Genomic DNA, 14,702 nt, shown 5'->3' with positions numbered 1-14,702 from the left:
AAGGTAGGGGAGCATGGAATCCCGTCTTAACCGATGGGTCAGGAAGGTTCAAGGTCAGGGGCAGGCAGAGGTTGTAGCCAGGAAGTTCCGGTCGGGGTTCTTTTCGTGGTGTCCAGGGGATCAGGCAATTCTCAAAGTCGTGGGCAGGCGAAGGTCGTATTTCAGGGATCACAATTATCTTAGGTCGTGGGTGAGAGAGCTAGCGTCTCTGGCGAGTAAACTCATACAAAGAGCGGGCGTGTCTCCTTGGGGTTACCTCACTTTTATACTTGCCACCGCCCGCTTCCATTTCCTCTTCCGGGTCGTCGTCTCCCAGGCTGGTGAGGTGCCCTCTAGCGGGCTGGAGGCGCGTTGGCCATGACAATATTTTTACGTATTCTTATATTTGTTAGCTGGTGCTTTTGTAATGTTCAGAATTTGCTTTTAAATAAAAGTTCTTCAACTCTGGACCTCGAATCCAAATTCGGGCCTTGTTTTCTGTTCTAATCTAGATGATTATTAAATCCTTGTTAAAACAGCATTCATTCTATGCCATGATCTTGTTTTGAGGTACACTATTCTTTGCAAACACGTATATGAAACCATGTCAAACATCATTTTTCACTGTGGTCGTTATAATGGCAGAATGTCATGCTAATCCTCACGATGGCAATCGGTTGCATGTAACACGAGACGTTGGCCAGGCCAGTGCCATCTGTGCTGCCTGGATTTGCAGGCCATGCTGGCTCGTAGCTCAGCCTTGTGTGTTCTGGGGAAGGATCCTGGCTCCACTTTAAAAAAAACAAGGGCCGGAGCCTACAGCAAGTCAGTCGCCACCAGAAGAATTAGCTATCTCAAGGACAGACTGATGTTCTAAACAACCGAGGGCCTTAACCACAGATGCGAACTTTACTCAGCAGCCCACCCATATTTTTTCTGCTGTTTTTTCGGACTGAGTAATAGCGAGGGTCTGGTTCTGTTTGTAGAGTGGCTCTGGATTCATGGAACACCATTTTTTACATTGCATTTTTTTACATGACATTTAGAATGTAATTAGCATTAAAATAGTCAAGACTCTCTGACCTGGGGAGGTCATGGTGAAAGGAGTGGACTAACAGGGCCAGGGCCAGCGTGATGGTTATAGTGATGTTGCAGAGCAGAGCTGTCGCTATCATAAGTGGCTGTTTCTCCTGACCTGGCAGACAACCATTCTCACCCGTTCACTCACCCGTTTCAAAAGTTGTGGCCCTGAGCAATGAATCATGTATTCAATGTATATAATTTAATTCTCTCACACACACACACACACACACACACATTAGTCTGTCTTGAAAGCTTACGAATAATACAAAATGCATTATAAAAGTTATAATTACGGGGATAATGATGTATATTCATCTCCACTGAGCAGAATGTTGTACCAACATAAGACGAAGGGATTTACTGCCTTTCATTTTTCCATCATCTCTTTAAATCACCCCTCATTTATAGGGCAAAATGAGAACTTGTTCAATTGTAGGATGAGATGTGGGGTCAAGAATTTTACAGCTCTTGCACATCCAGTTGGTTTTTTTTTTCGTCATCCTCGGTCTTCCTGTAGCAAGGAGAGGTGGGTCACGATGTGTTGGATTTCCCTGCAGCAGCTGCCGGGGTCTTGGAGGACAACCCACAGCACATTGAGACCAAACTTGTTTTCCTGGAGCTGATTAGCACAGCGGTTTGGTGTAATGTCAGAGACATAGTACAGATACATGTAGGGGTTTAACAAAAACTAAAGATTATAAGCTCTAGTGGGAGAACAACTTGTCTCCTGGTTATATGCTGTTGGAATGTTTTTTTTCCCCTGGACATGCATAGCTCATATTTATGCCTCACTTTATCTGTCCCTATCAGAGAGCTGAATTACAATGAGCTGCAGGAGTTCCCAGTGGCAATTCGGACCCTCACAAAACTCCAAGAACTGTGAGTGTTTTCCCAACCACAACACAATCCCCCCTTCCCACCTACAGTCGCATCTCATACGATCCACACGTCCCATCTCCACCCTTCATGTCCACCGCCTGGTGTAGCTGTTATGGATCCAGTCCCCCGACCCCCCAGACTAATCCCGCTTTAACGCGTATATGACAGCATATGCACACATGCTCCAGTAACCCTGAACAGATGCTCCCAAATGAGCAGCTAAGTCTTTATGGCTCATGTGTCCCAAAGTGTTTTTCAGTTGTGCACAAGGCAACAGGTGCCCCCGCCTCAGTTTACTAACCTTTCCTCCAGCAAGTCCTGGAAACCAGGATCAACATGTTTTCTACAAGTGCTTTCTCATCCCTTGTGAAATATTATATTTAAGTAGATCTTCAAATAATTAAGTACAAAAGGAATATATTTGTGTTACTAATGTGTTCTCAAAGGATACTTAATAATCAAAGACCACTACACCGATTTAAATACATCAAAAATATATTAGCAATAGTACTACAATATTAGATGTGTCATAATAATCATGTAATGTGTGCATGATGCGTGATGTTCTTACAGTACTTTGATACTTTTAACAATGGTCCTTTTGGAAATATCAGTATTTATATGATATTATATAACACACCAAACGTATCACAATGAAGCATACTGTCACGTCTACGGACTTACGGGGGAAGGAAGCGCAGAGGTCTGACATACTGGGAAGGGGGTTTTATTATACAACAAATAAACAAACTCAAAGAAATACAAAGAAACAATGGCGCGATGGCCAAAAACAGTTTAACATAAATCAAGAACTGAAACAAACCCGTAGGCGTGTGGCGATTGCCAGAACTCAAAAACACATAAAACTAAACAAGGTCAAGTTCATGCATAGAGTTCACGAAAATGCCAGCGACCCCGAACGGGCGGAAACTTCCGGCATTTATGGGGCGTCAGGATTGGATTCCGGTGTGGAGCCCAGCTGCAGGCAATCCTGACACATACACTGCAAACTAGCAAAGAATTTTTATGTTCACTGCTTCGGATTTGATTTAAAAGTGAATTTAGGGCCACATCTGAGAAGGTAAATCCACAGTGTAGGGTAGGGCCAGTCAATTTAAAACAAGGAGTAATGCATTATGATTGAGCGCAGAGTGAAGAGAAGCATCATGCGATCTGTGTCCTTGGTGTTGCTATTTCTTCACTTGTACGGCACGTGATCTTTGAAGGAACAGATCCATGTCACAAGGACACTATAATAAAAAGCGTTAGCACCAGACATCCTTGTCTGACATGCAGACTAATAAATGTCTGCAGTGCCCAGGGCCCAGCGGCGTAAGAACGGCGATGACGCAGATGCCGTAACGTAACAGTATGCGGATGGTTTCTTACAGCGGATTCCATAACAACAACATCAAGGCCATTCCGGAGAAGGCGTTTTTGGGGAATCCACTGCTGCAGACCATGTGAGTTTGTTTTACTGGGATTCCCAGACCCCCATGCAGGGCCAAATCCCCACCCTCCCAGTGGGAATGTTCTCTAATCCTTTTAAATGGGGGAGGAAATTCACAGTGTTCCAGACAATTTATGTATTTTACGTATTGAATGATTGAACACTCAGTTTTTCCAAATGTGGACTGGAATGTGTCAGAACTCATTTCAGTTTTATATGAAACCATCAATTCCACAAATTTCCTCTCTGCAATCCTTTTCAGTAATTTCTATGAGAATCCAATCCACTCCGTTGGTCGATCTGCTTTCCAGTTTTTACCAAAGCTGCACACCCTGTGAGTATTCAGTGTATTCCTCATGATGAAGGCACAGTACAATTATTCATGCTCTCAGTGTTCTTCTCCCCATTACTACTAGTACAAACAGGAAGGTTGGTCAATTGCTAAATCACTATTATTAAGAGCTGTGATCTTAGAATTAAGCTTGTTATTGACATTAAATCTTTCTGTCATGAAAAGAGGACAATAAATAAAAATGTTATAATGTTAGTTTGGAGCATGACATTATGTAAACAGGTTAAAGCCTGCTGCATAGCGGCAAAATATCCTGTGAAAGGTTACCTCCAACACCCTGCTTGAGCAATGAAGCTTTTTTCCCCCTGTAATTCGTATTAATGACGTGATGCGAACGGGAAAGACCGGTAGTTTCCCTGGACGTCCTGTTGCCGTTGGTCAGACTAAGTGCCACTGTGGTGTTTGTTCTACTGCACCACCATACAGCTCCTTCACTATGCCCAGGTCTGAGGCTGAGTGTGTGGGAGTCTCTATTCGGACGCTGGTGTAACGAACCGCATTAATGACTTCAAAATGCATTCTGCAGCTCCCTGAATGGTGCCATGGAAATACAAGAATTTCCTGATCTCAAAGGGACGACCAGTCTGGAAATTCTGTGAGTTTGTTTCGCTTGTTTTGTACAATTCATTTTATTTCATAGAACATATAGCAGTAACACTGGACTGTATGGTGGCGCACCTGTTAGTGACGTGGATTCTGAATCCCAGTTCAGAGTTTACATGCTCTCCCCGTGTTGGCGCGGGTTTCCTCTGGGTTGTCCAGCTTCCTCCCACCGTCCAAAGGCATGTACACTAGGGGAACTGGTGACCCTGAATTGTCCATTGGTGTAAGTGTGTGAGTGAACGAGGAGGACTGGTTATGGAAAGTGAGTGAGCGATGACAGTATACTGTACATGCCTTGATACCAATTATTACTCATTTCTGTTTTTGCACAGTATGGATGCTGGCTCAGCTTGGCCTAAACCTTCTCATCCCTTTTGTTTCTCAGCACTCTCACAAGGGCTGGTCTGACTGTACTGCCTCAAAACCTCTGCCAGCAGCTGCCCAAACTGAGAATCCTGTAAGCATTCCAGCTTTCTTTCCAACATTTCGTTAGAATGGCAATTTCTCTGCAGCAAATGAATGGTGTGTTCCACAACAAGGCCTGGTATGCGTGCGCTGCTGTTCTTTCTGGAAGAGCTTCGTTACTGTTATCAGTTAAAGTGGCCAGGAACACAGCAAATGTAATTCCACCTCACGTTGTATGCTGGAAATGCACCGACAGACAACTTTCCAGAACAGGCGGGTCAACTTTTGGCCAACAATTGGGATCCACAAGGGTAAACAAGTACTTATATTATACATTGAATTATGGAAACCATGGAAATAGGGTTTGCAAAGTTGAATCTGCCAAAGTCTATATTGTTGTTATAAAGTGCTCACTGTCCTTATAATGTTTAAGAATTTCCAAGGTTTGTGGGTATGCCACTGATCAAGATTTTGGTCAGTCTTTCATACTTCACCGTAAAAAAAAAAAATCTGAAAATTGCTGCAGTGCTTTCAGCACGGAGTAAAGCACTTTCAAGTGGAAAACTTCAATCACAGAAGCTCACAAGGGAAGGCAGTGTTACTAACCTCCGGGAATGGGACATGAAGAAAACACTGAGATTTTGCAGAATATTAACACTTTGGGGACTGTTTTCCGGCCGGCCAAAATACCTCGTCTACGCAGAACCATTCTAATCCAGAATTGGCGAAGTAAACGTGAGAGACGGTGACGGAAACTGTTGGTCTGAAGGTGCAGCAGCTCTCCAGTCCCAGACAAGGCAGTCGATCAGTTTAGATGAGAAAAGATACATAAAAATTGTTTTATTATTGACCATTGAAGATGGACCTTCCACTACACCTGTTTAATCGAGGTGATGTGGTGTCAGTCTGTTCTTTCTTTTTTCTTTTTTTTTGCATGTTTGAAGCCATTGTGTGTGTGGATAGGTGTCAACACAGAACTGCACCAAGATCATAAACAGAGTTCTGATATTTTAAGGAAATTATCATGAAACATCATGAAATAAAGCACAATGCACAGTAATACATAGTTATATCCTGACATTTATCACTTTTGCACCAAAGGGACCTAAATCATAGTTCCTATAGATCTTGTGAAAGGAGATCTAGTTTTTTGTTTATCTTCCTACTTCTGGATGGGTACTGTCCCAGCACAAGAGTTATACAGGTGGATGCTGACTGTTAACTGCCATATTTGGGGCATATCTGGGGCAGTGGTGGCCTAGCGGTTAAGGAAGCGGCCCCGAAATCAGAAGGTTGCCGGTTCGAATCCCGATCCGCCAAGGTGCCACTGAGGTGGCACTGAGCAAAGCACCGTCACCACACACTGCTCCCCGGGCGCCTGTCATGGCTGCCCACTGCTCACTCAGGGTGATGGGTTAAATGCAGAGGACAAATTTCACTGTGTGCACCGTGTGCTGTGCTGCTGTGTATCACAAGTGACAATCACTTCACTTTCACTTTTCATATTTTAATATCTGGGTAAAACATGTTCAAACATACTCGTAATTCATACCTTTACGTGACGTATGAGCGTACATGATTTCATGTGTCTTGTGTGAATGTCTCTGTGAGTGATGAGATCTACACAGAAAGCGGGGGCCTTTAAAAACATCTCGTGTTTTCCAGAGAACTGTCCCATAATCAGATCGCAGAGCTGCCCAGCTTTGGTCACTGCAGATCTCTCCAGGAAATGTGAGTGTGAGAGCACTTCTGCCCATTGCCTCAGATTAAGTCATATTCCTCTGCAACACATTCCGACACCACCCAGCGCCACCATCATCATCCACATTCCTCATTAGAGAGGCCATTCCTCCACATGACATCATTTCAACAATAAACGTCCCCGATAGAGTCATGGGCACGGCCTAACCCACGTGGGTACAACGCCCAGAGCGAGCAAATTAGCAGCAGTGCAGTCGAGGTAACATTCGTGTTTTTGTTTTGACTCTTCGCAGAGGACTCCAGCACAATCAGATCCGAGAGATCGGAGCAAACACGTTCCAGCACCTCACTGCTCTCCACTCGCTGTAAGTGCCCTCCCGCACTCGCACACACGCTAATGATGTGCAGCGTGACCTCAGCACGTCCTTCTTACGCAAATGGACGCTTGGTGTCCAGGGGACACACCGGGACTCACACGCACTATTCGCACACGCACACTTCACCCCTCTTTAGCCTCTTTCCTCTGAGAACTACTTTCAGACCTGGGCAAACTAATTCAGAACATCCTTTTAAAAGGGCTGATTAGTGGAGAAGGTCACACATTGCACAACACTCCCATCTTTTGGCCACGTTGTGCAACAGTCAGTACGAACGCTTCCATGTTTAGATGCTCATCTGTCGCACCCCGTCTTTCCCTGCAGAGACCTCAGCTGGAACGGCATCGAGGCCATCCACGCGGACGCCTTCACGTCACTGCAGTCCCTGGTTAAATTGTGAGCCCCCATCCTTGAACGGCATGCACACCCCGCTTCTTCCACTTCCAGAGGCATCTGAACAGATGCCAGCATGCCAACGATTTAATGGAAGCCTGGCTCGCCAAAAACCCTTCTGCATTCAGATTCCCTCAACCAGCATTGAATGTTTGTGTCACTTGTGTCAAGATAATTATCTGGGCGTAGGTTCTGAGAAAGCTGCGGTCATAATAATGAAATCCCCTTCACTGTGGGGCAGACGCATCAGATTGAATCTACTTTGAGTCTCCAACGCACCACCTGCCATGAATTCTGTCGAAACGGCAAATGTCCTATCTCTTCACGCAGGGACCTGACAGAAAACCATCTGAAGGTGTTGCCCTTGGAGGGACTGTTTGGCCTGACGCACCTAAAGCTGAGAGGAAACGTGGCTCTCTCCAGCTTGTTCAGGGTGGAAGACTTTCCCCAGATGAGGTAGAACGGCGCAAAATGGCTTCAGTCACACTTTTAGGACATTTACCAATAAGGGACGGAGTCAATAACTTTATGGTGCCATGTGAATGTAAAAACTAGAGGCCCGTGAGGAGCATTTTTAAAAATAAACCAAGTCACTGGTGATCCTGTTTCGCTCATTTATTGTAACACTGAAAATTTTACTTGACTGCTAAGACAATTAACCCTGACATTAAACCATATAACCTCGGAATAATACATACCATACCATATAGAGTACAATGGAAGCTCGGTTGTGAGTACATACATTTTTGGGTGTTAAAAAAAGTCCCTGTTTGGCGAGTTTCTCTTAGGTAGGTGGCGCTCTGGCTCCAGCATGACACTGAATATAAAAAATCTGAGTGAACAATTAAAGGGCTTGGGCGAGGACAGAGCAAGAAACCCACAATTTATTACTTCCATTTATTACTTCCGGTTGAACCGTCAGTAGGGATGTGTGGATAATGTGGACCTTCTGCCACAGGGTGGTGGAGATGCCCTACGCCTACCAGTGCTGTGTGTACGGGGCCTGCAGCGCTCACAGGCCTGCCGCTCAGTGGAACATGGAGCAGACGAGTGAGGAGGACGAGCTGCACAAGAAGGCCGCTGCATTGCTTCCTGTTCACACCTACAGCTGTAAGTTCTCCGCCGGCTGTCACGTGTAAGGCGTGTCCCAGAAGTCTGTCTGGTGCAGATTGTCCGTGGGGGTGAGTGAATGGTACGTGTGTGTGTGTGCGCCCCCTGTGGTGGACTGGCGCCTCACCCTGGGTCTAGTGTACAGGGATGGGCTCGGGCAGGACTAAGCGGTTGTGGAAAGTGTGTGAGTGAGTGTAAAAATGTTTAAAATGTTGATTAGGTGGAAACACGGTTATATTTCATTTGTACGATTAAAACATGCCAGATGTACATATTTTTACACACATGCATTAATGAAACGTTGTATGATTGTCCACTTAAATATTCACTGTAACTACATGATAAATGTATCTAGCTCATAAAACAGGTGCTTTCATCATTTGATGATGATGATGATGAATACTACTAAATCACTTATCGTACATGTTCACAGTTTTGAAACTGTTGTTCGCACCTCTGTTCAAGGAGGTCCCACCTAGGTCTTCCCTGGGGTTGAACTTTTTTCCAACCCTTGAAGGACTGGCTCAAAAATTGAAGCCTAGTGGGGAACCAGAAGACCCAGGTTCAAACGTCCCCGTCCCCGCATCATGTATCATTTGTGTCTTTGTTGTAGATGACTCAGATGTGGAAGAATTCCAGATGGAACTGGACGAATCCAAACTCCAAACAAGCGTGCAGTGCACACCCCTGCCAGGTATGTCCGGACTTCACCGCAAATCAGAAAGCGATTTGGACACCAACAAACCTTCCTCCTGTCCTGTCTGCAGGTCCCTTTAAACCCTGCGAGGACATGTTTGATGGCTGGGTGGTCCGTTTGAGCATGTGGGCCATCGCGCTGCTGTCCCTCGTGGGGAACGGCCTGCTCCTCATGTCCGTGTTCGGCTCGCCCAGCTACCTGTCCCCGCTCAAGTTCATCATTGGCGCCATCAGTGGTGCCAACTTCCTGACGGGCCTCTGCACCGGCACCCTGGTGGTGGTGGACGTTCTGACGTTCGGAGAGTTCGCGCAGCACGGCGCCCGCTGGGAGTCGGGCGTGGGTTGCCAGGCGACCGGCTTCGTCACCATATTGGCTTCTGAAGCCTCCATCCTCTTCCTCACTCTGGCCGCAGTGCAGTGTGGCATTTCCGTGTCCTGCGTACGTGCCTACGGCAAGTCTCCCTCGTCCGGGAGCGTGCGGGCGGCCGCCCTGGCCTGCGTGCTCCTCTCCGTTCTCGTGGCGGCACTGCCGCTGATCAAGATAGGCGAGTATGGGGGCACGCCGCTGTGCTTACCGTCACCACTGCCCGAGGGCCATCCATCCACTCTAGGCTTCATGGTGGCCCTTATAATGATGAACTCGCTCTGCTTCCTCATCATCACCGGCACCTACATCAAGCTCTACTGGGACCTGATCAAGGGCGAGTTTGAAAGCATCTGGGACTGCGCCATGATAAAGCACGTGGCCTGGCTCATCTTCACCAACTGCCTGCTCTACTGCCCCGTGGCCTTCCTCACCTTCTCCTCCCTGCTCGGCCTGTTCTCCGTGGCCGAGGAGGTGGTCAAGTCCGTGCTCCTGGTGGCCCTGCCTCTGCCTGCCTGCTTGAACCCGTTGCTCTACCTCCTGTTCAACCCGCACTTCCGCGAGGACGCCAGGATGTTCTGCGGACGAGCCAGCTTGCCACCAGAGGAAGCGCTGGACTCGTTTGCTTCTCTGGAGACAGAGAAGAGCTCGTACGATTCCACACAAGCCCTGGTGTCTTTCACTGAAGTGGACACCATGTTTGAGACCTTACCCAGTCTGGAGACGGGCGATTGCTACCAGTGGCTTTCCCCCGTCCCCATCATCGCCTGCCAACAGAAAGTCCAAGCAGCAGCTCAGGAGAACGTGGCTGGACCAATCCCAAGTTTTTGTGTTAAGGAGGAGGAGCTGCTGAAGAGCAACGTGCTGGACAGTGTCAGCAGCAACTGCTTGGTCTGTGATGTCCATCAACCATCATCTCACTTATAAAACAACACGGGACAATTTGAGGCCTTACGGACCATGTGAAGCATGTTTCATCTGTCTGGACTTCTTTCTTTTTATTGGACCTTCCGTGACTCATTGTGAATCGTGCAGTAACTAAGAAACAAAGTTTATTTATATAAGCATATGCAATCGACCTCTTATGTCAAACTGTCACATGAGCAAAAAGCATAAATTGTTGACCTTTTAGCTCTTAGACACATTCTCAGCAACAGCAGTTTTTATGAAACTTACACTTGATAAAACTTGCACTTGACCAGCACATTACCCATGATGCCTGAAGATGTGCTGACAGAACACACATTTGGAAGTGGCACATAAAAACAAGTCAGCAATTTTCTGAAAGTGGCCAAGTGAATGTAGGCGGAACCCGAAACACTCTTTGAAACACCCTCCTTTGTAAAGGTCTAAATATTTTTTTTCCTTGTAATTAAAGTAGATTTAAAGTAATTTAGGAGTCATATTTATAAACTGAGTTTACGTTAAGATGCTCACATGGTTAAAATGGGTGTAGGATTTTTATTACTCAGGACTTCAACCCTTGTCCATACCAAGAATGACAATTCGGTTCACTATAATCTGCTGTTTGTCGTTGTTATATGCAAGTCGCATAAGATTCTTACATGAGGAAGTTTCAGTTAAATGTCTTTAATTATTCTAATGTTCTGGAGGACCTTTCTTTCTCATTTGTAAAGTAAGCTAGATGTACAGTGTAACTACCTCTGAATTAGCATGCAATTACATTGTGTCTTGATTGTCTTTCTACTCAAAAAGCTTTTCAAAAGTTTAATTTTATATTAAAACACCAGTTTTGGATGTACATACTTTAATATCTCTTTGTACTTATAAAAGATATATGATTTAAATAAAATTAAACATTAAATAAAAGTATTATCCTAAGCAAATGAGTGAACATTGTGCTTTAGAAATTAACCAGGCCTTGGTATTGTAAAATAAGTTTTACTCTGTCACACTGAAACATTCAAAACATCAGATGAAATTAACACAGACGAAATTAAAGACAGAATTTTTTGGAGTCCTCCGTTTGCTGCAGTTCACTGAGAGCGTCCCGCTTGCGGGACACGTTTTCCTTACTGCATTCTGCTGTACTGCGTTCGTCTCCTGCTTTCATCGGACCCTGTAAATGAACACCGATGATGAAGGAAGAGTTAAATGTGAATAAATGGAAAAAGTCGCCGATCAGCCGTAACATTACAACACAATGTGAGTAACATTGATTGTGTGGTGGGACTGGGTGGGACGTATTAGTGATGGGAGACAACAACAATCCATCGACAACAAATATTTGGTCATAATTTGATGGCTGGCTAATCAGAGCAAGGATGAAGAGCGCCATCTAGTGGTGCAGGGATGTGCAACAAGCTAATAATAAGCAGGACGAACTTACGTCGTTCCTCTGGCAGGCATGTTTTACAGTCCAGCTCCTCGCTTTCTCCTGGAACACCTGTTTACTGTACTTGTACTCTGCAGACTAGACGTGCACAGGCAGACATGAGGAACGTGACGTGTGCGTTTGTGTGTATTTTGTGCATCGCGACTCACGATATCAGCCATGAGCGGATCATCGGGATTCGGTTCGGCCATAAGCAGCTGGATGGAGGTCAGCACCGTGGAGATGTTGAGAGAAGGCTTCCAGGCACCCTGAGCAGCACACGGGGACATCTTACCGATATTTACCACACGCAGCCAGAAAGCGGGTTTTTTTTTTTTTTTTTTTACCTTGGGTGGAAGTTTTAGAGCATCGAGGCAAACGCGGCCCGCGTTGTCGATGTTAGGATGGTATATCGGTGTTAGAAACCGCACTTTAGGCGGCTCAAACGGGTACCTTAATGAAAATTTATGTTTTTATTAAATTTATCCTGACACCGTTATCACGGAAAAGCGTCATTAGAAAAAACAACACACCTTTCGGGAATTTTTATTTCCAATGAAAAAATCCCTCCTTCATATGGCGTGCTTGAGCCTCCAACAATCTCTGTAGGGAACAGGCTGCTTCAGACAGTGACAGAAAGCCTACTAAACACAACCCCATTTCCCAACGACGGACTTACGTGCTCGCATTTCATCCATTTGTCCCTCCAGAAGCCAGCAAGATATGCCGGGAGGCGGCTCGGTGTCGAGCATCTGAACTTCGCGTTTCAGGCGAGCGCTTCTCTGCATGGCTGCTCCAGTAACGCTCACCTTCTCAATTTTACTTCGGCGCCTGTGCTCCAAACCTCGAAAGCTGCCACCGTTGGCGCAAACGAGGATGGACGAACTTGAATTCAACTACCAAAAAGAGACCATTAGCGATGACGCCGCTGTGCTGAACTGCTAAGTACGCGGCGTTTAGCCGGGAGCTGTTTTTCAAGGTTCCCTCGTCTTCTACACACTACCGCTTAACGAAAAGAATCATGGGAGATGTAGTTTTTCTGAGTACGTAGAACCTGATCGGCAGGTCAATCGAAAACTACAAGTGCCATGATTAACAGCGCAGCTCAAGAAACCGAATCTAGCTTTTTATGATTTCGGGTTTAGAAAATGTAATTAATGAATGCACTGAGTAAATACTGTTATAAAAAGAGAGAATGTATTATAAAAGTAAGTGGAAAAAGAGGAAAAGCACGAGGAAAGCATTGGAGACTCAAACCTTGGTATGCATTTTAATTTTCATGTGTTTATTAATTTTATTGGAGAAAATAATTTTTTAATGACATGTTCAGGTTTTTGGTTTAGTGTTTGTGATTTTTGTGTTGATTTTGTGTTGAATAAAGGAAAAACTCATTTAACTGTCTTTAACAATTTCCATGATTGTATTGTATCAGCTTGTGTGTAATGAATTCCCATTAACCGTTTAGATAAAGTGAGTTTCGTGCTTTCTCATGGAAGACGTAAATTCATAGTCAGGGCATGGATGTGTTTGGTAACGTGTAGTTTTATTGACAAGATAATCATACCTTTTCACGCTAACATCATGACTCCATGCACCAGGTCAGTACTAACACAGGAAATGCTTACTTTGAGGCAGTGGCGAAAATGGCTTGAAAGGTGATATTCTTGTCAGTTCTGTCCTCCATGCGGACGTTAGTGAAGCCAGTGGCTTTTAAGGCTTCTATGTAAATGTCTGGTTGCCAGTTTTCAGTGGGAAGCATATTTTTGGATGCCACAAGGGCCACACTTTTAAGCCTGAGTGTGGTCACCATCAATGCCCCTATATTTAACCATAAAAACAATACATTAAAATAAAATGGCAAGCATTCAAGAACATCAAACGCACATTGTTTCATTGCCCTCACTTTACTCCTAGGCCTTTTTATTCTACTATTTGTATACCTGGTTTCATGACACGGTGGATCTCGGTCGCGGCAGCTCTCAGGTCAGGCCAGAAGTAATAGCAGTTGCAGTGGTAAACCTTGTCCACACTGCTGTCCTCTATGGGCATTGCCGCAAGGTCACACAGGTACAGGGTCACCTTCCCACGAGTGATGAAGGGCTGCAGCCTCTTGCTGGCCAACTGGTGCATGTATTCTGAGTAGTCTACCCCGAGCAGCTTCCCCCTGGGCCCCGGGAGGAGGGACGCAGCCACCTCTAACCCCAGACCCGGTCCATGGCCGAGCTCCAGAACCGTCTGATCTGGCGAGATGGCACTGAGTTTCACAGCGTTTTCCTCCAAAACAGTGTTGTGCCATTTAAAGAACTTGTCCGCCAGCCATCCACCAATAGACTTTGTCGGCCGCTGAAGTTGTTCACCTATTTTTTTGGCCAACATCTATTTCTCACAAGGACAAAGCAAAAATCAGGAGAAAAAAAAACCACACTGCAGCAGCAAAAGGTAATACATTCTTAATACATTGTATTAAATATAATACAATATTTTACACCGTTTCCTAAATCAAGCATGCATGCAGTCAATTTTTTTGCCATTTCTGTTTAAGCAAGACGTCGACTTCCTGTGACCATGTTTCTTGGCAAAGCTGCTGACATTAATATGAAAAATAAAATATTATATTATCACATATTTAGAAAATATTTAGCCTATTCTCCAGGTGCTGCACCGCCTCGTCGTATCATCCGGAATAAAGAGTAAAATAACACATTTGAAAACGTTACGTAACTGCTGGGGTGTATTTGCACCGTCGGTGAAAAACACACCTTCGATCGACGACGAGCCTTTTCGACAATAAATTAAATGATATCGTTTCCGACAACAACCTGCGGAGCGAGAAGATCAGATCGGCCAACCTTGAACTTCACTTTCAGACCTTAGGACCGGACTGTCGCCTACACGCGTCTTTCTGGGAAGGGGCGGGGCTTGTGCAGCAGACTCGGACACCGAAAGGTGGCGCAATTTCCAACCAAATCACGGTT

At 45.3% G+C, this 14,702-nt stretch overlaps 3 protein-coding genes across 5 annotated transcripts in view; 1 reads left to right on the top strand and 2 right to left on the bottom strand.

The window, feature by feature from the left end:
* Window positions 1–11,234, top strand: part of lgr6 (leucine-rich repeat containing G protein-coupled receptor 6) — a 55,211-nt gene extending 43,977 nt beyond the window's left edge. The window contains exons 7-18 of the mRNA XM_028994495.1: window positions 1,873–1,941; window positions 3,333–3,404; window positions 3,654–3,725; window positions 4,270–4,338; window positions 4,732–4,803; window positions 6,417–6,482; window positions 6,746–6,817; window positions 7,154–7,225; window positions 7,553–7,678; window positions 8,181–8,332; window positions 8,946–9,026; window positions 9,100–11,234. Of these exons, the coding sequence (XP_028850328.1) occupies window positions 1,873–1,941; window positions 3,333–3,404; window positions 3,654–3,725; window positions 4,270–4,338; window positions 4,732–4,803; window positions 6,417–6,482; window positions 6,746–6,817; window positions 7,154–7,225; window positions 7,553–7,678; window positions 8,181–8,332; window positions 8,946–9,026; window positions 9,100–10,319 (2,143 nt within the window). The 3' untranslated portion in view covers window positions 10,320–11,234. The remainder of the gene's footprint in view (window positions 1–1,872; window positions 1,942–3,332; window positions 3,405–3,653; window positions 3,726–4,269; window positions 4,339–4,731; window positions 4,804–6,416; window positions 6,483–6,745; window positions 6,818–7,153; window positions 7,226–7,552; window positions 7,679–8,180; window positions 8,333–8,945; window positions 9,027–9,099) is intronic.
* Window positions 11,235–11,278: 44 nt separating this feature from the next.
* Window positions 11,279–12,719, bottom strand: ube2t (ubiquitin-conjugating enzyme E2T (putative)). Its single transcript, XM_028994496.1, has 6 exons — window positions 12,407–12,719; window positions 12,261–12,330; window positions 12,075–12,180; window positions 11,898–11,996; window positions 11,743–11,826; window positions 11,279–11,472 (listed from the first exon to the last, which is right to left on the bottom strand). Exons 1-6 carry the CDS (start codon window positions 12,513–12,515, stop codon window positions 11,350–11,352), a joined length of 591 nt encoding a protein of 196 aa, XP_028850329.1. The 5' UTR covers window positions 12,516–12,719; the 3' UTR covers window positions 11,279–11,349.
* Window positions 12,720–13,249: 530 nt separating this feature from the next.
* LOC114798259 (24-methylenesterol C-methyltransferase 2) lies at window positions 13,250–14,664 on the bottom strand. 3 transcript variants are annotated; one of them, XM_028993805.1, is made up of 3 exons: window positions 14,547–14,664; window positions 13,668–14,103; window positions 13,250–13,545 (listed from the first exon to the last, which is right to left on the bottom strand). In XM_028993805.1, the coding sequence occupies exons 2-3, from the start codon at window positions 14,101–14,103 to the stop codon at window positions 13,349–13,351; spliced, it is 633 nt and encodes a 210-aa protein (XP_028849638.1). In that variant the 5' UTR covers window positions 14,547–14,664; the 3' UTR covers window positions 13,250–13,348. The 3 variants fall into 3 exon arrangements, with proteins under 3 accessions (XP_028849638.1, XP_028849636.1, XP_028849637.1); XM_028993803.1 differs by having other exon boundaries at window positions 14,487–14,663; XM_028993804.1 differs by having other exon boundaries at window positions 14,577–14,657.
* Between the last annotated feature and the right edge of the window lie 38 nt (window positions 14,665–14,702).

The sequence above is a fragment of the Denticeps clupeoides genome, chromosome 10 (genome assembly GCF_900700375.1).
Source record: "Denticeps clupeoides chromosome 10, fDenClu1.1, whole genome shotgun sequence".
NCBI classification, from domain to species: domain Eukaryota; kingdom Metazoa; phylum Chordata; class Actinopteri; order Clupeiformes; family Denticipitidae; genus Denticeps; species Denticeps clupeoides.
This window is presented reverse-complemented; position numbering and strand designations above follow the sequence as displayed.

Bases quoted from the DNA above. Each gene is read 5' to 3' on its own strand.
- ube2t (XM_028994496.1), bottom strand. From the start codon at position 12,515: ATGCAGAGAAGCGCTCGCCTGAAACGCGAAGTTCAGATGCTCGACACC. The intron at 12,331-12,406 runs GTAAGTCCGTCG...TGTTCCCTACAG, and splicing joins AATGGATGAAATGCGAGCAC to AGATTGTTGGAGGCTCAAGC. The intron at 11,827-11,897 runs GTGAGTCGCGAT...GTGCACGTCTAG, and splicing joins ATCCGCTCATGGCTGATATC to TCTGCAGAGTACAAGTACAG.
- LOC114798259 (XM_028993805.1), bottom strand. From the start codon at position 14,103: ATGTTGGCCAAAAAAATAGGTGAACAACTTCAGCGGCCGACAAAGTCT. The intron at 13,546-13,667 runs GTATACAAATAG...GGTTAAATATAG, and splicing joins CCACCGTGTCATGAAACCAG to GGGCATTGATGGTGACCACA.